Source organism: Astatotilapia calliptera, chromosome 23 (assembly GCF_964374335.1).
Source record: "Astatotilapia calliptera chromosome 23, fAstCal68.1, whole genome shotgun sequence".
Lineage (NCBI taxonomy): Eukaryota > Metazoa > Chordata > Actinopteri > Cichliformes > Cichlidae > Astatotilapia > Astatotilapia calliptera.
Genome location: NC_137443.1, coordinates 31847100 through 31870706, shown reverse-complemented (window position 1 = coordinate 31870706; position 23607 = coordinate 31847100). Strand labels below are relative to the sequence as shown.

General features: G+C 38.4%; 1 protein-coding gene across 3 annotated transcripts; it reads left to right on the top strand.

Moving 5' to 3' along the window:
• Positions 1–410: 410 nt before the first annotated feature.
• Positions 411–23553, top strand: LOC113016664 (dipeptidyl peptidase 4-like). 3 transcript variants are annotated; one of them, XM_026159658.2, is made up of 27 exons: positions 411–458; positions 7809–7896; positions 8383–8478; positions 9259–9350; positions 9494–9568; positions 9666–9718; positions 9851–9923; positions 10083–10203; positions 12115–12269; positions 12357–12454; positions 12545–12674; positions 13419–13454; positions 13822–13920; positions 14052–14122; positions 15704–15757; positions 15847–15956; positions 16060–16107; positions 16191–16289; positions 19898–19967; positions 20050–20244; positions 20471–20525; positions 20685–20784; positions 20868–20926; positions 21026–21098; positions 21601–21674; positions 21757–21836; positions 23344–23553. In XM_026159658.2, the coding sequence occupies exons 1-27, from the start codon at positions 453–455 to the stop codon at positions 23417–23419; spliced, it is 2286 nt and encodes a 761-aa protein (XP_026015443.2). In that variant the 5' UTR covers positions 411–452; the 3' UTR covers positions 23420–23553. The 3 variants fall into 3 exon arrangements, with proteins under 3 accessions (XP_026015443.2, XP_026015444.2, XP_080153817.1); XM_026159659.2 differs by lacking the exon at positions 411–458 and adding an exon at positions 7553–7709 and having other exon boundaries at positions 23344–23552; XM_080297691.1 differs by lacking the exon at positions 411–458 and having other exon boundaries at positions 7735–7896.
• The last annotated feature ends 54 nt before the right edge of the window (positions 23554–23607 follow it).

The window sequence follows — 23607 nt, the reverse complement described above, 5'->3', positions numbered from 1 at the left end:
ATGTATAGCTACCTACTGTCGCGATCCCTTTTTGAGTAAGGGAGGAGTCAAAAGTAGCTTTACCTAAAACACTATCATAAGAATATGTGTATCTAATCAAGACAGGAAGCTGAAAATATCAACAAATAGAAGATGAGATTTCACATCTGTAAAAGTGAGCAGCCTTCACGGCATTTCATTCTTCAGTAAAACTTCAGTAAAAGAAATACAAATGAAAAGCAAAATATCTGAGGCTGCTAGAGAACTGTGAGAGCAAAGGACAGTGCAAAAGACATTACTTCCTGTACGTTATGTCCATGGCTTAGTGTGGAGTGGTATCTTAACAGAACCAACATCTGGGGTGGGAGGTCCCACTTTATCATAACAGGGAAATACCAACACTCAGAGCCAAACACCGAAATCAGTGAGCATCTGAGAGTGCTGTAGGTCATCGAGGACACACACTGGCTGCTATGAAGGTAATTATGCTGTGAAAAAATCTAGGTGCATGGATTTGAAAGAATAATGTCTCTCTGTCTACACACACACACACACACACCTAGCATAAAAAGAGAATTTCTGTTTGGTCACTTATTTCTTTGTTGTAACAATGTTTCTTAGCAATAAATTTATTACTGTTGGAATTCCTGCCATACTTGTGAGGAAAATGCATTTGTGGGTTGTGCCCATACAGTCATTGGTTGTGCCCATGAAAAACTAGCCAATCCTCTCTGCAGTGTTTCCAGATTCTAACAATTAGGTGTCTGACTGTCAGAATCTGTAATCATGGAACCTTCTACAGTGATCCGGTTCTGTCTGCTCTAAGAATGCCACATCAGCTCAACAGCTCCAGACTATTTATCTCAATTTATCTTTAAAAAAAAAATACTGCTCCTCGCTGTCTTCAATCACAAGCTCAGAACCAAATGATAACTTTTTTGTTAAGTCTTTCTGTGGAAACTCTTATTGATAGTGTTTTTTATTTTTATTTTTTGTTTCCTTTCATTATATTTTATTGGGTCTTAACTTGGTTTTATGCTATTATTAACTGTATTTTACTTTTCAGTTATGTTTTAGTGTGATTCTCCAAATATAGTTCAAATAAAGAAACATGGCAGTGGATAAAACCGTAATACTGGTGCTTCAAACTGCACAATCTATCCGTCATTTCATAATGTTATGTTGTGTTCAGTTATTCACGTGAATATAGTTGCTCAAGATTTTTTGAACTATTTTACCAAAGTGACATTCTACAACAATTCGCTGTAAAATTACATCACTTCCTTTGGTGCAATTGAACATGACAATATTGTGCCATTGGAGAGGCCTTTCTGACTGACGTTTCTCCAGTTTTGCTTTTTGCTAGTGTCATTGTCACTATTGCCCATTTAGGTTCAGAGGTAGTCCAGTATTTCCAGTACAGCACATCAATAAATGCTGGTACTAGAAGGTTTGCTGCATCTCGCTGCACAGTCTTAAGAGTGTAAATAGGCTAAGGCAGGCATCAACTCAACACCCGGACCAGTATTTTGTCCTTTGTGTGAGGAAGAACAAGAGCAGCACTAGCAGAGCCTACAAAATTACCTCCACTAGGCTACTTGTGCATGTTTCTGACTAAACTGTCAGAATGATACTCCATGAGGTTGGCATGAGGTCTTTCTGTCCTTTAGAGAGAGCTTATTGATGCTCTAAACCAGGGGTGTCCAACCCCAGGCCTCTAGCGCCTGCAGGTTTTAGATATCAACCTGGGTCAACATGCCTGAATCAAATGATTAGTTCATTATCAGGCCTCTGGAGAACTTCAAGACATGTCAACGGCTCCCTACACAACACTACTAACTCACATGCAATGTTCCCTCTAAGCTGCGCATGTGCGCAATTGCTGGCACGGTCTCTGCGCACAGAAAATCTGCGTTGTGCACAAAAAAAATCCAACCTGAATTTAAATTAAAATTAATATGTTAACAATTCTGTTTTGCAGTGTTAGTCAGTAAATGACTGGCTGCTCCCGTAAGGGATTAGAACGATGCCACCTATGGGATGCCATAGTCCAGCCAATAATGCGATTCACATTCGTATATACAGTATGCAGCTAAACAACGTCGTTGACAGGCTATGGCAGCGTCCTTATGTGCCGACAACGGTGTTTTAGCTAGCAAAGCGGCGTGGATGATATGGAGTGAAGCCACGTTAATAATAACGTGTACAACCATTGGAGATGTGAGCAGGACAGACGGAACAATTGACGGAAAACGTGTGGACTTTATACCAGTTTTAAATGTTGTGTTGATAGTAGAGATGGCACGATACCACTTTTTTATGTCCGATACCGATACCGATATCATAAATTTGGATATCTGCCGATACCGATATGAATCCGATATAGTGTGTTTTAATCAATAAAACTGTTTTTTTTTTAAATATCTTGCTGCATTTTGTATAAGTTCATACTCAAGTTTAAAACAACAACTACACTAAAGCTATTCTGTTATACCTATATGCAAAAAAAAACATTTATAGTTCAGCAATACTGATCAATCTAATAAACTTAAACCTACACCATCCTCCCTATTCTGGTATTTTAAAGAGTACTTAGCGTAAATATTAAGCAACCTAACTAATAGGGTTCCAACTCCCAGCAACAACAAAAATAAATAAATAAAAAATAGGGAACCACCCCTCACGCTCCACCTCATGATGCTTAATCAACGTAATCAACCTTAATTTGATGCAGTGTGAAAAAAAAAATGCACAGAAATCAATTATTTTTCAAGAAATATTAAATAGATTCAACATCTTTCTTCAACAAAATTGCAGACTGTACAGATGGTACCTTCCCAAAGGAAAAAGTACTATAGCTTACTAGGGTATATATATTAGACTTAATAGTCACTATATACAGTAATTGACTTCTATTCATTTTACATCAAATTAAAACTTTCGGTGTAAGATTCGGATAATTATTTATTAAAAGCTAGACATTTTAAATGAGAATAAGAAAGAAAAGTATGTCTTTGTGCCCCCTTTTCCCTGTTAATGCCCTATCGGCCCCCCTGGCTAAACTTTGCTAGATCCGCCCCTGCACAGTTACCAGCGTCAGCTACGTAGAAAAAGATCCTCGAGTAGAAAGTAATAATAAATAAATTCTAACAACAGCTGATCAAGCTTAAACGTGCTGCTGTTGTTTAGCCGCTGGTTTCCTCTTTCTGGTGCAAAGTGGGCCAAAAACAAACCAGAGAGATGGACTCGCAACAGAAAAGCCGATCAGCTGATCATTAAGCAGTTTCATGATTGAAGTAGCAGCAAGAAGAGGCAGTCGCTCCATATATCGCTTGTTAAGCTTAACGCAGGAATGCTTTACAAACATTCAGAGATGGACTTACACACTTGCTTTACTTCTCTCGGGGATAACTTTGTCGGAGATGAAATGCCGGGTTGCTAGCGAAGCTCCAAATGCTATCCAAACCACCGACAGGTCCCGCATGCCACAGCCGCTCTATCACGTGATGCATATCGGATTACATTTTTTATTTTTCTCCGATATCCGATCCAGTAATTTAGGTCAGTATCAGACCGATACCAATACGTAATATCTGATCGGTCCATCTCTAGTTGATAGGCCACATAAAACCAGAGTTATGATAAAAACAAATATATGCAATGTTTGGTTTTCTTCCTGAATACTATCGTTGTTTATATTTACTGCGGAAGAAACGGTAAACGGCGTTTTATAAGGAAAGCGCTCTCCCCCTGTGAGCAAAAACAAAACCAAACAAACCCACCCTTTCCTATTGGTCGAAAAATATACCATGTCGACCAATCAAAATATGATATGGCAACATGGCATTTATTGTTTAGGAAGGGCGGAAGTTTTAGGAGTGACGGAGGTGTTTTGAGATATTTGAGATATGAGAGATTTGAGACATTTAGCGCAAATCTTGTTAGTGTGTAGTGTAGTCAATAGTTTTGTTGTGTGTGTCAGAACAATGGACTACTGAATGTTACAGGTGTTACAGGAGTGATACATCTCCTGTTGTCAGGCCTGCAGGTATCAGGCTGTTGTTCTCCTTTATCTCATAGTGGTCAGAAATTGTTTTTTGGAGTGGCACAAATAATTTTTGTGGCATCAAATTTGATGCAGAACACCTGATTGTTCTGTAAATAGTTTTAAATGTTTATTTAAAAAACGCCTTGGCTGCATTTTTAGGTAAACAGCTGCAAAAAACTTTGTTTGCATAACTCGGTTACTTTTTTGAAGAAGTAACTATATAAGTAACTATATAATTAAATTGCCCAACATTGGTCATTATATACTGTATTTTATTTTGCAGCCAGATTCTTTTGCAAATATATATATATATATATATATATATATATATATATATATATATATATATATATATATATATATATTTTTTTTTTTTTTTTTTTTTTTTTTTTTTTTGGTACTTCCAATAGTGTTAACATCCTACACAGGTCATGAACAAGATTTTTTTTTCATCGTAAGTGGGCTAAGGCAGTTAATTAAAAGTAGTCTAACATAAATGTAAATGCTGTAATTTGATTGTTTTAATAAACCATGTAACTTGGATGGATTCGATGCTGGCGTGACCACAGTGCACACTGTCTGCTGTTGCTCACAGTGGTCCAAGGGACCGCTCAGGGAGTTTGTGTGTTCGCTCAGACACATGAAAAATTAGAGGGAACATTGCTCACATGTATGTTAAAGATTTTCATTTTGTATAGTTCACTCACCAAGATCCACTATTTGATTTATGCGATTTACCTTTCATTTATTTTTTGTTAGGTTCCATTTCTTTGAGCAGTGCATATATACTGTGCATATGTAATAGTAAATACAATTAGTTACAGGACTTACAGCAGTAAAACATTTATATGATCTATCAGTTTATCAGTATCCAGTCCTTTATCCACTTATAGTGTTTATAGCTTCAAACTGAAATACAAATTTGTATTGCAAAACAACATTAGTAATTGTAGTGTATAATCTGAAGTATCTGTGTGTGAGTGGTTTTTAAATGAGCTGCTGCACTGCACTGACGTATCATTAAGTTCAGGGCTGCCCAATCCCAGTCCTCGAGAGCTACCGTCCTGCAGCTTTTAGATGCATCCTTGTTCCCACACACCCGAATCAAATGAATGGCTTGTTATCAGGCCTTTGCCAAACATGATGGCATGCTGAAGAGGTAATCAAACCATTTGATTCAGCTGTGTTGGAGTAGGGATGCATCTAAAAGCTGCAGGATAGTAGCTCTCGAGGACTGGGATTGGGCAGCCCTGATTAAGTTGATACGTCAGTGCAGTGAGGATGTTTACAAAATGTTCACTGGCTTATTTCCAACAGCAGTGATTTCCTCACAGTTCCTCCAAACAACTCCCAAATTTCAAGGCTATTCAACCTGAAGCAAAGAATCTGTTTAAGTCAAGGCCCAGCTTCTCAATTTATCCCTGAGACGGCACACTTTTATTAGAAGGCTGGTTGCGGTCAAGCACAATCACCCTCCAAAGAAATGTCTCATGCCCTATATAACAAATTTTTATTTAACACAGGGCAGAGTTGAAAGAGAGTTGAAAAAATAATCTGACTCGGTGACAGTGTTTATCTTACATTAATGACTTCCTGTTTTCTCTGTTTTTATTCACTTTTCTTTAAACTGAAAAATGGTTGTTATGTCAAGACATTGCAATATTTCCATGTATCAAAATCCTGCATTAGATTATAAATCCACCAGTACACAACTGTACATAGATTCAGATGACCAGCGGTTCAAACTTTGCTCTATATCTGTCATGTTTTCTTTCCTCACTCTCTGCCTTCATACGTCAAAGCTATATCTGTCCAATAAGACTAAATGCGTATAAAGTGACACCTATAAACGATTTTAGTCAGGCTGAGTGTCAGCTAAATGGAGGCATCTGTGAAGTAACACTCTTCAAACAAGCCATGCTGCATTAGGGAAGACATCCACTGTCTATTTGTTTGCTGAGGATGTCCGGTATGAGGAAAATAAGTGCAGAATATGATGTCTATTCCTCATAAAGGCACAGCTTTATATTTGTTAAGCCTTTAATGGGCTCTTAGCATTTTCAGACTGGTCAGTGTCGTGTGCAAAGAGGAAGACTTGCACAGTCAGTGGAAATAATGTCTAAAAAAAACCCTAAACTTGTATTTCTGAGAGTCACACTGACTGAAAAAAAAGAAAAAATATATATATATATATACGTGTGTGTGTGTGTGTACATATATAGAATAAATAGTGTTATTTGTACAGCTGTTAGAAAAATACATCTGAGCAGAGAATGTAAAATCACTTTTTTTTAAATAACTTTTTCATTCCTCCGTACTTATTGCATTGCATACGGCTTGGGGACTCTTACCATGCACTACAGAAGGGACTATATGGTGGATGCATCTAAGACATAATTTTGACAGTCATGTAAAGTGGTGGACAGCATATGCAGTGCAATATGAGAGCTAACAAAAAGTTATTCCTTGTCATACAGGATGGTGGTTCAATATGAATAGCTTGTGTTTGTTTGATTTTTATGAATGAACTCTCAGGACTGCATATATAATGCTACAACTTAGCTTGACTGAGTTAGCCACAATAGCAGCATAGCCAGTGATAGCAATGGTGACTATCTGGCTATCAAAGCAGTGAAATATTTTTAATAGATTTTGGCACATAATAAGGATGCTCAAGTACAGTTTGGCTTAAGCTTTTTTGTTTTTTTTAATAGCCTTCACAGTATTAAATCGTATTTAATAACACAATTGCAGGAATTAATATATATTGGGTGCTATGTGATCATCTTTTGTAGTTCATAATATATGAAAATAATCCGTTTTCTTTAACCTCCTAACTCTTTCATGGCATGCATTTTTAATTTCTCTTTGCTATTTGGGCTGATTGGGACCTGATGAATGTAAAAACAAAGTATTATCTTTTTACCTGATTTTTGTTTCTGGGAAAAATGATATCCACATATGAGGACATTCGTTTTAAATTTCGATAGAACAGTGGTAGTATACTGTCTTCGTATGTGGATATCGGGCCCTTGTAGAGCAAAATTTTGTATTTTGGTCTAGACAACCCAAAATGTGATGTCCACATATGTGGACGCCAGGTCCTGAGAGGTAAAATGACGTTATTTAATATTTATTTCTACACTCTGTTTAGTCATAGTTGTAAACCGTTAATCCGTTTTTTCCTTTTTTCCTGGCAAACGTCCCTGTCTAACAAGCATAATTTTCTCTTTCTGTATGAACAGGAAAATAACTAATCAAACAAGATATTAATTTTGTCATTTCAGGCAATTGCAAAACAAAGTAACAGACTAAACTGATAATTGCAGCCTTGAACAAAACAAAAAGTGTTTACAGACACGATATGTGTTCTTATATTTAAGTGAAATGGCATTTTGGTCCACATGCTGAATAAGAGGAACAATTTTCTGAATAGCGGACAAATTGGGGAACAGCTGGATAACATACTTCCTCAAAACTGTTGTGCATCATAAAACCTGACGAACTTTACTCCGCTGAACATTTTCTGTGTCACCTTTGAAACTTGAGCTGAGATAATATTTAACAACAAACCAATGTGTCACATAACTTTGTTGCTCTCTGCGCGTGTGGCACTGGATCGATGAAGTTGTGATTCGGAGCGATATCGGTTGTATACTTCACTTTACGGCCAGAAACAATGGTTGGTGGTGGTTTGTTAATACTCACACGTCGTTGTTATGCGTATGGAATGCTTCACACGGAACCGTTTGCACTTTCTGACTTTTGTCCCTTCGAACAGGTTTCCATTGCCAAGGTGCTCCTCGGAATTTTTGGGGCAGCTGTGGTCGTCGTTTTGATAGCGGTCCCCACGGCTATATTTCTTAATGGTGAGTCTTTGTTATTAAATGCTTCACACACTGGCGTCATCTCTGCTTTACCGTTAAACACATTTGTCAGAAAGTATTTTATGCGCGCGTCATTGCGCGTTGTTTGGACCGTTGTCACTTAATACTTCTCTATAAACACTGAAAGAAAACATTTAGCTCATCGGGAGTCACGTTGCCACCTAAGAAACGAGCGAAGTCACATTTATAAGTGTGATTAAAGTCGCAATGACGTTTCTCTGACACCCCATATGCATACCTTTAAATCCAAGCCCATTCTGTACCCACTTTGACAATTTCCATTATTACACATTAACGTAAGCGACATCCCACTTGCCGTTATCAGTTACAGCCTCTACAGCTCTTAGCTTATCTCATTGCTGAGCATCATAATGTGAGTGTGTGTGTGTGTGTGTGGGAGGGGGGGGGGGGCTAGATATTATATCTGTAACATGTGATCTTCAAGTGCTTTCCAAACACGTGTTTCAGAAAAGAACGACGAGGTCAGCATTAGATCTTTCACCCTTGAGGACGTCTTCAACAGCTCACTGAAACCCAAATCCTACAACATGAGGTGGATTTCTGGTGGGTGATGTAATTAACCTGTATTTTTAAAAAAAGAAAGAAAGAAAGTGTGGGGCATGATGACACTGAGTTATTGTCTCCCGGACTGTAAATATGTTATCAGACAGGATAATTTATATCTCCAAAAATCCACTTTGTGTTACTGACTCACTGAGGCACATGAAATTATTGGCACGTATTTAGTTACCCAGTATATGGAACCAAATAACCTAGAATGCAGTAATATTAATAAGGACAGCTCTGACTTGCCTAATTCACTTGTTCTGAAACCAGAACAGCACCTTTTTTCTCTGAAATATCAAGCTGGTTTTGTCCATGCATCTACATGGATCACAAGCACTTTTTCATACTTTTGCATTCATGTTCCCAATGGATAACTAACCCCTGGTGCTAAATCTGGTGCTACTATGATTTTGGTACCAGTGGTTTTAACCCTCTCAGAGCTAACCTACCATAGGGTCTAACCCTAATTCTAACCCATACATTTGGGTATGTTTAAGCATAACTGTAGCATGTGAATAAATCAAGTAGTAGCTATAGCTAGATTAGAGCACTACAGCAAGTTAAAGTTCATTTCCATAAAGTAGTAGTAGCAGTTTTTTCAATTTAACAATCATGAGAAAACTTTGGTCCATATTGAGATTGTCATCTATATGACTGTGTCAACTGCCTTTTATCACAGTAATCAGTCATTTAGTAACTCTCTTCTTTAACACACATTTTCCCTTGTAAATAGAATATTTAAGGGTGTGCTTTCATCTTTCTCATCTTCCACCATAGATCATGAATATCTGCATACGTCAGAAGGCTCAGTGTTCCTCTATGACGTCGCAACAGACAAGATATCAGACTTCTTGAGCAAAGACAGATTTGTAAGACATCCTTCTCATGTGCATCCATAGCCTTCTTTTAAAGCTTATAGCACACAGCTTCCATACAGATGCTGTGTTGTTTGTATGCAAGACTTTGAGGAGGTGTCTATGAAATGCTTACAATCTCTCTGTTCAACAAACAGATAGACAAAAATGCCTATGATTACCAGCTGTCAGCTGACCGCCGATACGTTGCATTCATGAGCAACTACTCCAAGGTAAAGTACCTTTATTCACATCTGATTCATTTCTAAACTGATTTATATTCAAAGTTTTTAAATGATAAACTACCTTACTTTGTTTTTGTCCCATTAGCTGTGGAGACATTCATTTACAGCTTCATATTCACTTTATGACCGGGAGTCAGAGTGAGTAACTTTTTTTTTCAACTACAAAGAAGGTTTTGGCTTCCTCTATTTAAATATATATTTATATCACCGACATAATTCACAACTTCAGTTACAGGCACCTCGTAAAATGTATGCTTAAATCTGTTTCAGCACATTTATCACACCCTCTGACATTCCTGATAAAGTCCAGTACTTTGCCTGGGCCCCTGAAGGGAACAAACTGGTAAGTTCAGGGAAAGACAGATGATTGCAGGCTTAATTTTGAATGACACTTCTGTTTTGAAGTGGGTAAAAGATTATCATGTACAACCTTTTCGAAGTCCTCCCATCCATCCATATATTTGGGTTTTGTCTCTTGACTTTTGTTTATTTGTTTTTCTAGGCCTTTGTTTGGAACAATAATGTGTATATAAAGACCAGCCCCAACTCTACATCACAACAAGTCACATTCAATGGCGAGGAAAATAAGATTTTAAATGGAATCCCAGACTGGGTTTATGAGGGTAAGTGGAAGATATATGAGTCATTTACGTTCAGTGTTTGCATGAGGAAACTTGCTTCTTACTGTTACACAAGTAGCTGTGTCTCCAGGACGAGACCCTGATCAACTCTATACGTATCCTGATACAGACATTTGAAATTTTAATATCACATGTAAATAAACCATTTTATATTAATATTAGACCATACCATATGATAAATACAGGTACATAAAGACATTATTCAAGCACAAAAAGACAACATTAGTGTGGTGGGGTGTGGTGGGGCATGGTCTGTGGCGCCGCTGTGGGAAAATACAGGCTGGCACACCGAAACTGCATCAGCTCATCACGCCTCCCCTGCAGCAGCGGCACAGACTACGCCACCGCCACAATTAGTAATAAAAAGGATGTCATACTTGACTAGCATTTAGATATCATACAAAGTTTAGGCCTCAGATCAGTTGTGAACTCACTGGAATCTTTTGGTGAGAAAAGCAAAAACTCAGATGGAGAGGTGTTTGCTGGCTGGTGTGATGCTTCCATTGTTTGGGTGAAATGTTTTTTAAATCCGTTCTAAATAGGTTGCTGCACCAACAACCTCCTTGTGATTGCTTTGATTACTAGCATATTATGCAACTACCTATACAGTAGTTTGCAGTGGAAGATACAAACTTTGTTAGCGAACACTCTGTAACCAACCACCGAGCAGTATTAAACTATAACAAAGACCAGAAATGTAGAACATTCATCTTTAAAGTAAAAGTTGTGCCTTACTGCTGAGACCAACACATTTCAAAAGGAGAGATTTTTATTTTGTAGGTGAACAGTCTCTGTTTTTTTATTGTCAAACTTTTTTAATTATTAATGAAGTGGAAATGCAGAGCAAGGACAAAGGAGCAACGCTGGTCTTTGAGCACTGTAGTGGTATGGTCTTAGACCGAGTGCCCTTCTGGTTTGAATGATATTGTCAGGGCCCTGGGTCTCCTGACCCAGCATGTTTAGTTCTTTGTGATTTTTGTATTTTTGTACTTGTGTGAGTTATTCTATGGTTTCTAGTTTCGATCCCTTGCCCTTCGTGTTTCTCTGTGTCCCCTCTGTTCTGTGTATGTCTGTGTCTGCATGTTTGAGTTTCCCTCTGTGTCTTTCGGTTCTTAGAGTCCTCTGCCTTATGGTTTATGTCTCTGTGTTTCTTAGTTGCTGTCTCCACCGTGTCAAGTTTGCGTCTCTGTGTCATACTTCCTGTTTTACTTTGAAGGTCCGTGTCTTATGTGAATGCGTCCTGCTTTGCTTGTCTCGTCAGTCCTGATTTCTCCCAGCTGTGCCCTCCTTATGTGTCTCATTCCCCTCGTTACTTCCCAGTGTATTTAAACCCTGTGTTTCTCTGAGTCAGTGTTGTGTTGTCCCTCAAACTGTGTGTTTCCTCGTGTGCCTCGCCGTCAAGTGTAAGCTTATATTTCCCAGTTCAGTTTTGTATGCTTTCCCCTGTCAGCAAATAAAGCTGAGTTTTTTGAGTTCATCCTTCGAGTCTGAGTGCCTGCATCTTGGGTCCTACTCCTGCCTGCCACACAGCATTTCATGACAGATATTTTATTATAATGTAATTGATGATTTTGACTAATTACTGTACAGTAGAATGCATACAAAGGATGTTTTGCTAATATGTCTGTACTTTAAAAAAATATGTTTACACTATAATATCAGTCATTTCTCTTCTGTCTTAGATTTTCTAAGACAGCAGCAGGCCTCAAATGTTCCCATTCATTTAGAAGAATGTTTGTGTTTTTACAGTCACATTTCAAGGAGTATAAAAAACCCCAAACACATATCAATCTATCGATCTATTGTACTGTGACAACATGAAACCATGCTGCTTTACTACTCCATAAGCTGTAAAAGATCTTCTAACACAGCTTCATACGTTCATCGTTCCAGAGGAAATGTTCTCATCCAACCAAGGTCTCTGGTGGTCACCTGGAGGAAAGAACTTGGCTTACGCTGAGTTTAATGACACCGGGGTCCACACTATTGAATACTCGTGGTATGGTGAAAACCAGTACCCCAGCACTGTTTCTATTCCATATCCAAAGGTAGCACATTTGCTGTTTTGTTGAAGACATACATCAGTAATCAGTGTTGGCTTTTGTCTGTTATCTTATATTCTTTTGTCTTTGCAGCCAGGAACTCCCAATCCCACAGTGAAGCTATTTGTCGTGGACACTGACAATGCAACAAAAATCTCTGAAGTTGTTGTTCCAGACTCATTTGGCTCAGTGTAATCTAACACTTTCTAATATATCATTTCTTCCACAAATATCCAAAAACAAAATGTTGAACTTTAACTGTTCTTTTTGTTTCACTTCAGTGAGCACTACTTGTCTACTGTAACCTGGGTGAGTGATGAGCGTCTAGCTGTCCAGTGGCTAAAGAGAGTACAAAACCATCTCATCCTTCAGATCTACAGCTTTAATGGATTCACATGGAATACTTATGAGGTAAAACAAAAATGTATAAACCAGTACTTTTTCCTACCTTTGAGTCCATAACTTTGTGAAAACCGCTAAGATTTTGCTGACTGAGACTAGAGTTTTTTGACATGCTTCATGTTAAATCACATAAAAAATTGATCTTTTTATCTAAAGTATGGACAAAAGACTATTTGTTCAATATATCCCTAGATTTACTCTAAATAACTTAGAGCTCAATGGTTATGTATGTCAAATCCACTGGAAATTTGCACAACTGAAGTAGAATATGATCTGGAATGCATCTTCCATCCTATATCCCTAGTCTTATAAGGAAAAAATCTAGTCCAAAAATATTTTCTGTAGTCCAGGCTTATATACTAAATACAGTCATGTATGTAAATGCTGCAGTGTAATACATGTGGATAAAATAAACTTTTAAAGATCTAAAAATCTATTCTGGAATATCTTCATATAAACCGTGACAAAAGCTAGTCGAAAGTGTTAACTTGGTGCAGCAGAGTTTCTTGTGGCATTCCACTTAGCTAAAGGGCTGCTAATTATTTCCATTTATGTAAAAATGTGAAAGAGCAACCCTGCCATTTAGAGATTTTCCTAATTTGTTGGCTAAAGAGTTTCAAAATTCAGTTCCCAGTCACAATGTCTCTTTGTGCTCTCTGGGTTTAAAGCTGCTGAGCCGATAAGGCTGTTGTGTTGTACTCTAAACTGTAGCTTAGAACGACAATAAACACAAGTTTTAACATCTTTTCACAGCATCTGGAGGTGGCAAGCACTGGCTGGATTGGACGGGTATGGTCACTACACTGTTAAATGTTAAATAGGTATTAAATATGTAAATGTTTTAAAGTAATACATTCCATGGAAAGACTCACTCCCACAATGACGAGTATTGTGCTTACATCAAAGTGAGTCACGCTGTTGCTCTGACTGTCTGACTGTCAACAGACAGTGCTGCAGAAACACTCAGTAGAACACTGTATGTGTATTAATCCACTGCAGAAAATAGTTCCCTACTGACTGTTGGATAACATTTGCTTACAACCATTTATTTCAGGGTACTGAAATAAAATTAATATTAAAATTAAATGTGTGCTGACATGAATGAATTGCACAGAAAAGGCATAAAAGAATAAATAATAACACGCTTGTTCTTTAGTTCTCTCCATCAGAACCAGTTTTTGCCACAGATAAGAACAGCTATTACCTGCTCATGAGTGACACCCAGCAATACAAGCACATCCATCATGTGGTTGGGGTGGGTGTATGAGTACTGAAATATTTTTGCTGGCTAGTCTTTCTTTTGTCTTGCACAATATCTTTTATGAATCTTTATGAATCATTTTTTGTGACATGTTAACCACCCACACATATTCTGTATTCATGCAGGGCAAGGCTACAGCCATCACTTCTGGAGAATGGGAAGTTATTGACATTCTGAAAGTCACAACAGATAGTGTGTAAGTCAAATCATCTCCTACAGGGTTGTCAAACATAAGGCCCGGGGGCCAGAATCAACCTGCCACAGACGAAATCCGGCCCACTGAAAAGCTTTAGAAATTTTAAAAGAGTGCACTGAAGTTTTAACTGTCTTTTCACAAGTTTTGCAGCGTTTCCTATTGATACAGACCTCCCCTTCCCCACCACCACTATCATCATAACCAGTACCAATACTGCCACCACCAACAATTAAACAGTTATATATCAGAAAAGTTGCTGTTTTTACCCACAACTTTGTCTGTAATTTTGCTCATTTATCATGTAGTTTAATTGGTCTGGCTTACTTAAGATTAAAGTGAGCTGTATGTGGCCTGCAATGTAAAATGAGTTTGACATCCCCAATCTATTCATTTAATTGCTTGCAGTTAATGTAATAGATGCACACGGTGTCTTCAAATTTTGTTTTTGGTCATCAGCTAGCTGTGTGGCAGGCAGAGTGAGAACTCAAGTGCAGGACTCCGTAGACAAAATATAAATGGCCCTATGTGGAAAAAGTGGTTAGCCCCCTCTGTTATAGCATAAATTAACTGTGGTGTATCACATCTTTGGATAGCTCAATTCAATTTCTCTAGCCACACACAGGTCTGATTACTGTCACACCTGTTCTCAATCAAGAAATCACATAAACAGGACCTGCCTGACAAAAAGGAGTTGGACAAAAGATCATCAAAAGCCAGACATCATGCTGCCATCCAAGAAAATTCAGGAACAAATGAGAAACAAATCTCTCAGTCTGGAAAGGTTATAAAGCCATTTCTAAAGCTGCGGGACTCTAGCAAAACAACAGTGAGACCCATTATCCACAAATGGCAAAAACATGGGACATGGGAGAACCTTTCCAGGAGTGGCTGGCTGACCAAAATGATCCTAAGAGCACAGCAGTGACTGAGCCAAGAGGTCACAAAAGACCCCAGAAAAACATCCAAATAACTACAGGCCTAACTTAATAAAGGTACAATCAGTGTTTGTGACTCCACAATACGAAAGACACAAAATGGCCTGGAGAATTCTGAGACAAAAACCGCTGCTAGGAAAAAGGAAGATAAAGGCTCGTGTCAATTTTGGAAAAAAAAATCATCTTGATGATCCAAAACACACCAGCAAGTTCACCTCTGAAGGAAAAACTAAATGAAGACTTTGGAGTGGCCTAGTCAAAGTCCTGACCTGACTCAGATTGACATGCTGTGGCGTGATCTTAAAAAGGTGGTTCATATCTGAAAACCCTCTAATGTGGCTGAATTACAACAATTCTACAAAGATGAGTGGGCCAAAATTCCTCCGCAGTGCTGTAAAAGACTCACTGCCAATTATCGCAAATGCTTGATTGCAGTTTTTGCTGATAAGGGTGGCCAAACCAATTATTCGGTTTAGAGGGCAATCACTTTTTTACATGGGGCCATGTAGGTTTTGGTATTGTCTGATTGCCACTGATTATAATTAAGAATTCCAAAGTCTCCATACTAGTGTCCTTCAAGCTTTATTCCTACTTTGCTACATTCTTAAAACTCCTGCCTCACTCATTCTTACCGATTACTCCTCAGATATTTTTCAAGTAATGAAGAGGGTGGCAAGCCAGGAGGAAGAAACGTTTACAAGTAAGAATAATGATTTTCATGTTTTATCCTTTATCTTTCATTAAGAAATTCAATAAGAATTGCTATGTGGGCATTTTTATGTGTTTTAGGCGGACACAACAAGAAACCAAGTGTCTGACGTGTAATCTACGTGAAAACTGTTGGTATAACTCCGCTTACTTCAGCCACAATGCCTCCTATTACCGCATGAGCTGCAGTGGTCAGTTTTATTCTCTTTCTGATTCGTAAAAACCTACCTCTTATTCTCTCTAGAGTTTTTGGATCATTTGAGTTAATTATATCATCATATTCCTTACTCAAAGGTCCTGGCACTCCTTTCTATTCTCTCATGGATAACATAAACAACAGAGGTAAGTTACAGTATGCAACTGGTTCTGCAGTCCAGAAAAAAAAAAAGTATTCCAATAACTTTCTTGTATTTGTACATTTGTAGAGCAAAGAGTTTTGGAAGACAACAAGGAATTTGTGAGCATGATTTCTGGTATTCAAATGCCAACCATGCGTCAAGGCACCATCAAATTGGGCGAATACAGTAAGTGAATGCAGAAATGATAATTTTTCCTTTAAGACTTTCCCCATCAGTTTCATTTTGAGCTGATAACATTTATACTATACTCTCTAACGATAATCCAATAGCAATAATAAACAACGACCCTGCAGAAAGCTTTTGTTTTTTTTTACACAATTAGATTGCCAGAATATTTTGTCAATGGCAACGGATAAGCATAATCTTGAACCATATGCAGTTGGCTTTGCCCATTTTAAACCTCAACCCCACTACACTGTAGATGTTTTTAAACATGAGATAAAATTCTTAAAATCCCTCTCATTAGAGTATCTGGGTCAATTACAAATCTAGTATGTTTATTTATTTATTTTTTTGATGTTCGCAGAAACAGATCTCAGATGTTGGTCCTGGGATCTGCTGGAGCCACTTGCCTAGCTTGGGGGGTCACTGCACCAAGCGCTCCAATTACCACTGTTACCTTCACCCTGCACATCTTTTCAAGCTCTTCTCTGAGCGCTTGGTACTTCTCCAGCTTCTCATCTTCCTTCTTCCTGATGTTGCTGTCATTCTGTATCGCTAGCTCTATCACTACAGCCGTCTTCCTCTGCTTGTCCACCACTACTATGTCCAGTTGGTTAGCCACCGCCATTTTGTCCGTCTGTATCTTGTCCCACAGGATCTTAGTTTGGTCATTCTCCACCACCCTAGGGGGTGTCTCCTATTTTGACCTCAGGGCTTCCAGGCCATATTCTGCACAGATGTTTCTGTATACTGTGCCGGCCACTTGGATATGGCGTTCCATGTATCCTCTGCCTGCTAGCATCTTGCACCCTGCTGTTATGTGCTGGATTGTCTCAGGAGCATCTTTACACAGCCTGCACCTGGGGTCTTGCCTGGTGTGATAGACCCCAGCCTATATGGATCTTGTGCTCAGAGCTTGTTCCTGTGCTGCCATGATTAGTGCCTCTGTGCTGTCTTTCAGTCCAGCTTTGTCCAGCAGCCACTGGTAGGATTTCTGGATGTCAGCCACCTCCTCTATCTGCCGCTGGTACATACCATGCAGGGGCTTCTCCTTACATGATGGTTCCTCCTCTTGCTCCTCTTTCTTGGGTTTCTGCTACCTGAGGTATTCACTGAGCATGTGGTCGGTTCGAGCCATCTTCCTGATGTGGATGTTCATTGTTTCATCCTGGACTATGGTGCTGACACTCACTTGTCCCCAACCTCCTTCCTACCACTTAGCGTACAGCCTTAGGGTGCTGGACTTGGGGTGAAACCCTCCAGGCATGGTTGCAAGCTTCCTGATCTTTATGTCAGTGGCTTCTATTGCCTCCTTTGGCCAGCATCTCTTCAAGTGTCTGTGAGTCTTTGCTTGGTAGTTTCCATGACCTCAGGTAGGGGCAGCCTGCTATATTTATTAAGCAACCCTTTCTTCATAGCACCTCCGTGCTACCATGATCTTGGCCTCTAGTGTCCTTCTCCATCATCTTGTACACTGTAAAAATTAAATCCTGAAAAAACAGTAATATTCCAGCAGCCGGTGCGCCAAAATAATACCATAAAATAACAGATAATAACTTTCTCATAAAAATACGGTTATTTTCAGTAATGACAATACAGTTTGTTGCCCTAATTTTACATGGGATTTTGCCTTTTTCAAGTGCTTTTAAACATTAAATTAGGAACCTTTTAATGTGATTAAACAATGAAATTACCTATAAACAAGGTCAATGAATGCGGCAATATGAATAATAATACTTAAATGTACAGAAATATACAATTAACAGTTGGTTTAAATAATAATGGATTGCATTTATATAGCACTTTTCGAGACCCTCAAAGTGCTTTACAATTCTACTATTCATTCACTCTCACATTCACACACTGGTGAAGGCAGCTACAGTTGTAGCCACAGCTACCCTGGGACAGACTGACAGAAGCAAGGCTGCCATATCGCGCCATTGGCGCCTCTGGCCATCACCAGTAGGTGGTAGGTGAAGTGTCTTGCCCAAGGACACAACGACCGAGACTGTCTGAGCCGGGGCTCGAACTGGCAACCTCTGATTACAAGACGAACTGCCAACTCTTGAGCCACGATCGCCCTAAATAACATTATTTAATGTGAAAAAAAGTTTATAAGAATCATTTTATATATCTTTCCATAGTATTACATTTGAATTTAACAGTTCAATCTTTCAAATAACAGACAAATATTTTGTGAAATTATGATACATTTGTGAATGTATTTTAACAATCTAAATATGCATATGTACAGACAAATATATTTAAAAACAAGAAAATTATGTTTTATTACATTTACAGTGATTTTATGTTATTTTTCATTTGAAATGTAACATGACAGTCTATTTATGTAAATTTAATGATATTCTAGAAAAACAGTAAAAAACTGTAAAATACACAGCAAAATACTTTTATATTACAATTTTTTTTTACAGTGTAGCCATGGATCCCCATGATCACTCGTTTCATGGTGTATATCAGCTGGTTGGTTTCGTTGATGGTTGCAGTAGGGATTGTTGCTGCATTCACATCTTTTAGTAGACCTTCAAGGGGGTACTTCACATAGTCTTGGTAACTTGCTAGAAAGGGTCCAGGTTTCCAGTTTCACCATGATCTTACATTTCAGATCAGCTGCTCTCGCACTCAACGCCCGTTGTTCCATCATATTTGGGGCTTGGTACCCAATCTCAGGTGGGGGTGATGATATGACGTACCATCCTGGCTCCCCCTTGCCATAGCATTTCTGTTGTACCTCAATGATCTCCAGCTGTGATAGCAGTTCCTTCTTCCGAATGCTGGAACACCGAGCTACTAGTTGTTTCGCCGTCAGTTTGGATGCTGGGTATCGGAGATTCCATGGGTCCCACATCCTCTTTGTGTAACCCCTTGCACTGGGGTTTCATGCGTAGTAGCATTCATAGTAGTAGCAGTGGTTAGCACTGTTGCTTCACAGCCAGACGATCCCGAGGCCACAATCTGCCCAGGGCATTTCTATGTGGAGTTTGTATGTTCTCTCTGTGTTAGATGCCAGTCTGTTGCTAGCCCTGCAACAGACTGGCAATCTGTCGAGGGTCACCCTATGGTAGCTGGGATAGACTCTAGCCCCCCCTGCAACTCTGCTAAGTATAAACGGAAGAGAATGGATCAATAGGTAGATACTGGCACTGATATATGCAATATCTTTTACATTAATGACATTCACTAATACTTGTTTATATTTATTATTGGAAAAGACAGGCATGTTTTAAATATGATCTGCCATTAGCAAAATTTGGAAACAAAAAGAATAATTTGGCATTTTGAATAAAAAGCAGTGGATGTCCAAATACCAGTCAACATAGAGGACATCAGCTTGCACGATAGAAGGTTTAAGCAGGTAAACCTTCCCTGAAGGTGGCCCATTGGAAAACTGTCATGAAAAAAAAAAAAAACAATTATGAAAAATAATGTAGCTCTCTGGTTGAGCAGGCATCCTAATGTTCTGTGGCTGAAATGCAGTACCATGGGTTCAATTCTGACCAGCATGAAATTATTATTTGTACATTGTTTCATTATTTATTTTACTACATGCCTTATACCTACTACTCTTTTTATGTTCATATTTTTGACAGATCTCTGGTACCAGATGATTTTGCCTCCAGGCTTTGATGAGTCCAAGAAGTACCCTTTACTGATCGATGTGTAAGAGTTCATTTAAAATAAAACGAAAAGACTTTTTAAAGTAGGGCCAAAAAACTCATTCTGAATGTGCTTGATGTTCCAGGTACGCAGGTCCATGCAGTCAGAAAGTAAACTACGTCTACAGGGTAAACTGGTCCACCTACCTGGCAAGCACTGAGAAAATCATTGTTGCTAGCTTTGACGGAAGAGGGAGCGGTTACCAGGGCGACAAGTTAATGTATGAAATTTACAAAAGCCTGGGAACCAAAGAGGTGGAAGATCAGATAACAGCAGCCAGGTAAGGAAAGTGAGGAGGAGTTTAGACAAGTCAGTGCATCTCAAACAAACAGGTTCCTTCTTTGCTCCAGCAAGTTTGATAAAACTGGATTTTACTTGTTTCTGTGACTCCCATTTAGAGAGAAACTTAGTGTAGCGGAAATATCACGAGTCAATGATGGCAATGATCAGCAGAAGTTCTTGTCATCCCCTTATCCATATTAAATTCATATCTCTTTTTTTTCAAGGGAATTCATCAAAATGGGATTCATTGACAAAGACAGAGTTGCTATTTGGGGATGGGTAAGTAGTGAAGACTTTGTGTTAAACAAAAACGCCACAACGGTTAAACACATTGAGAATGTTTTAGTGCAAGTTAATGTTTCACTCACAAGTCAATGTGTTTGGCATGTACTCAAGACAATAGATGATCTGCAGTAATGAGTTTTTTATATTCAACAGTCCTACGGAGGATATGTCACATCCATGGTCTTGGGATCTGGCAGTGGAGTTTTCAAGTGTGGAATGGCAGTTGCTCCAGTCTCCAAATGGCGCTATTATGGTATTTCTTTTGCTGTCACTTTTTACAATCCCATTAATGATATGAAATAATAACATCTGCAACTATCTGTCTATTTGTACCAGATTCCATCTACACAGAGCGTTACATGAAATTGCCTTCACAGAATTCTGAAGGTTACGATGTAAGTTTCACAGCCAGGAATATCAAGTTCTCTGTCCTTTATTTTCAGCTGTGCGATTGTCTTTGTTGACGCATAAAAATTAAATCTGACTGTGTGCAGAACACAACAGTAACTGGCAGGGCCAGGAACTTCCATTCAGTGCAGTATCTTCTTGTTCATGGAACAGCCGATGGTGAGCAACACAAGGCCTCTATGTTTGTGTCTGTTTATTATTTTATAATTTTGGGGGGCAACATAAGCCTAAAACATAATAACAATAAGTGTGAGAGTTTATTTTTCATTCGCTGTGACAGAATACATTTGCAGCCCTGCCTTTTCAAACAGGAGGTTTTAGATGCATTCCTCATAGCCATCTCCTGACGTTGGAAAAGTGCAACAAAATTAATGTGGTTATAGAAAACTAAACTGAAATGTTCTAGACTAGTTTGAATTTCTACATGTGGTTGGTAAAGCACACTTTTTTCATCTTTTTTAAATTGAATGCCAATACTATTGCAGAAAATCCATTAGTATACCAGCACTTATCATTATCAACAAATTCATACAGACTGATGTAAAATAAATAGATCCAACACTTGCAACTTGATCAGCACTGACAAAAGTAATGGCCATGATCATACCACTATGTTACCTTTCAACGGAACCCTGCCTTATTGTTCGGTTTGTTTTTCTAGACAATGTCCATTTCCAGCAGGCAGCAGAGATCTCAGAAGCTCTGGTTGAGGAGCAGGTGGACTTTGAGGCCATGGTGAGCAACTTGGGAAATGCAACAGACAATTGTGGGACCAATGTCATGAAACACTCATACATATAATGCTTTCTTCTTTCAGTGGTACACAGACAAGGATCATGGGCTCGCTGGTGCTGCCAATCAACATGTCTATACCCACATGACTCACTTTCTACTCAGGTGCTTTGCATAAAACCAAAAATTGTTTTTATTTTCTATGAATAAAGATAGGCAAAAAAATACATGTAAACTCATTTAGTATTGGAAAATTAATGGGTGCAAAACTGTCCCAGTTCTAATGTTATTCTGTGTCTATGAGAGCTTGTTTTAGATATGTTCATTTAGTTTAAAAAAGCTCTGAATTAACAACAAACATCTTGCTCTGTGTTATTTTATTAAACCACAACGTTTCAGTCCAACTGACCTTCATCGGGTACAAAAAACAATCTGATACGTTGTAATTTAATAAAATAATGGTAAGTCAAAAAGTGTGTAATATGTTCTTTTAAAAATATCTGTCTCTTTAAGAATTAAAGCTGATATGGTTCCTTGTAAAACCTATATGTGAAAAAAATAATTTTTCTAGAAATATATTAAGTGTACATTTATTGTTTAAAATGTCATTTAGAGGCCAGCAGAAAAAGTATAATAATGCAAAGAATGAAATGGGAACTGAGTGTAATGGAATATTTTAGTGAACCTGAACTACTTGGACATTTAAAATTTCTACAGCATTGTATTAAGCATAGACACATCAAAGTATTTGATACAGTTTTATGACATTTGTAAAACTGTTAATGGAGTTTTTTCTAATGTAATAAATAATTAACAATGAGGAAAAAAATATCTTCTTGCTTCACTTTCAATTTTAAGGGGTATTTAAAGTATGGTGTCATTAGTGGGTTGGGTGTAGCTCAGGTGAAAACTAGTGTACCTGGGTTAGTGGGAGTTTTTTGTCAAAGACATCTGGTTTAAATATGTGTCATATCAAACAGTTGGTTCCATGTAGTATCGGAACTCTTGGGGGGAAAGGTCCCGGTGATGAAATAGTAATACCTGAAGTTTTCTTGTCCCTTTGTAAAAATCTGTGACACTATATGAAGACAGTCTTGTTGATTTTCTCCTTCATTATATAGACCCAGTTGATACTGAGTAGTGTTGTGCATTCAACGCCTTTTTGGGATTCCTTGACCCCTCCTGATCCAGCCGTGGATCCACAGCACCAGGAAAATCTAAATATGGGGAAGAGGGCTGTCACTAAGCTTATGTTTAAATCCAGCACCTGAATAATATTTCTGGATGTCAGTGCTCTAAAAAAAATGTTATTTCATGATCAATATTCAATGTCACAAAAAAAGTCAGCAAAATTTAGTGTCAAAGTGAAAGGTTCCAGCCCTGATCCTGTACTAATAAACCTTAATTTCCAGCAAATTAAATATCTGGTCTATGTGTGACAGTCATGTAGCATCACCCACCTGTATGTGTGTATTTATTATTGAATAGTCAGCTTGGTTAAACAGAGATAACTGCAACTGATGCAAAAAAGGGGGGGAGAGAGATTTCCGATCTTTTGATTCTGAACGGAAGACTCCACAACCTCCATCCAGTTATGACGCCACAAATATTGCTTCCGATCGCAATGACACAGTAGCACATTAAAGCATCTCCCCAACTTTCTGTTTGACAGGATGAACTGCGGTTGTTTGACCTTAACACTGAAGGACCAGCTGGCATCACGCTTGACTGGCACCTTTCCTTCATGAGCAAACGGTCGGCTCATCTATTCAGTCAACAGGCCCCGTGTGTAATGGGTGTGTCTAATAGGTTTAGAGTAATAGGTGGAACTGTTACTCTAAGAGTGGGAAAAAAGACCCACCTATGCAGCTCTTCTTTCAATATATAAGGCTGCAAAGTGAGAGAGGGTGGTTAGATGCAGACACCAGCAATAAGC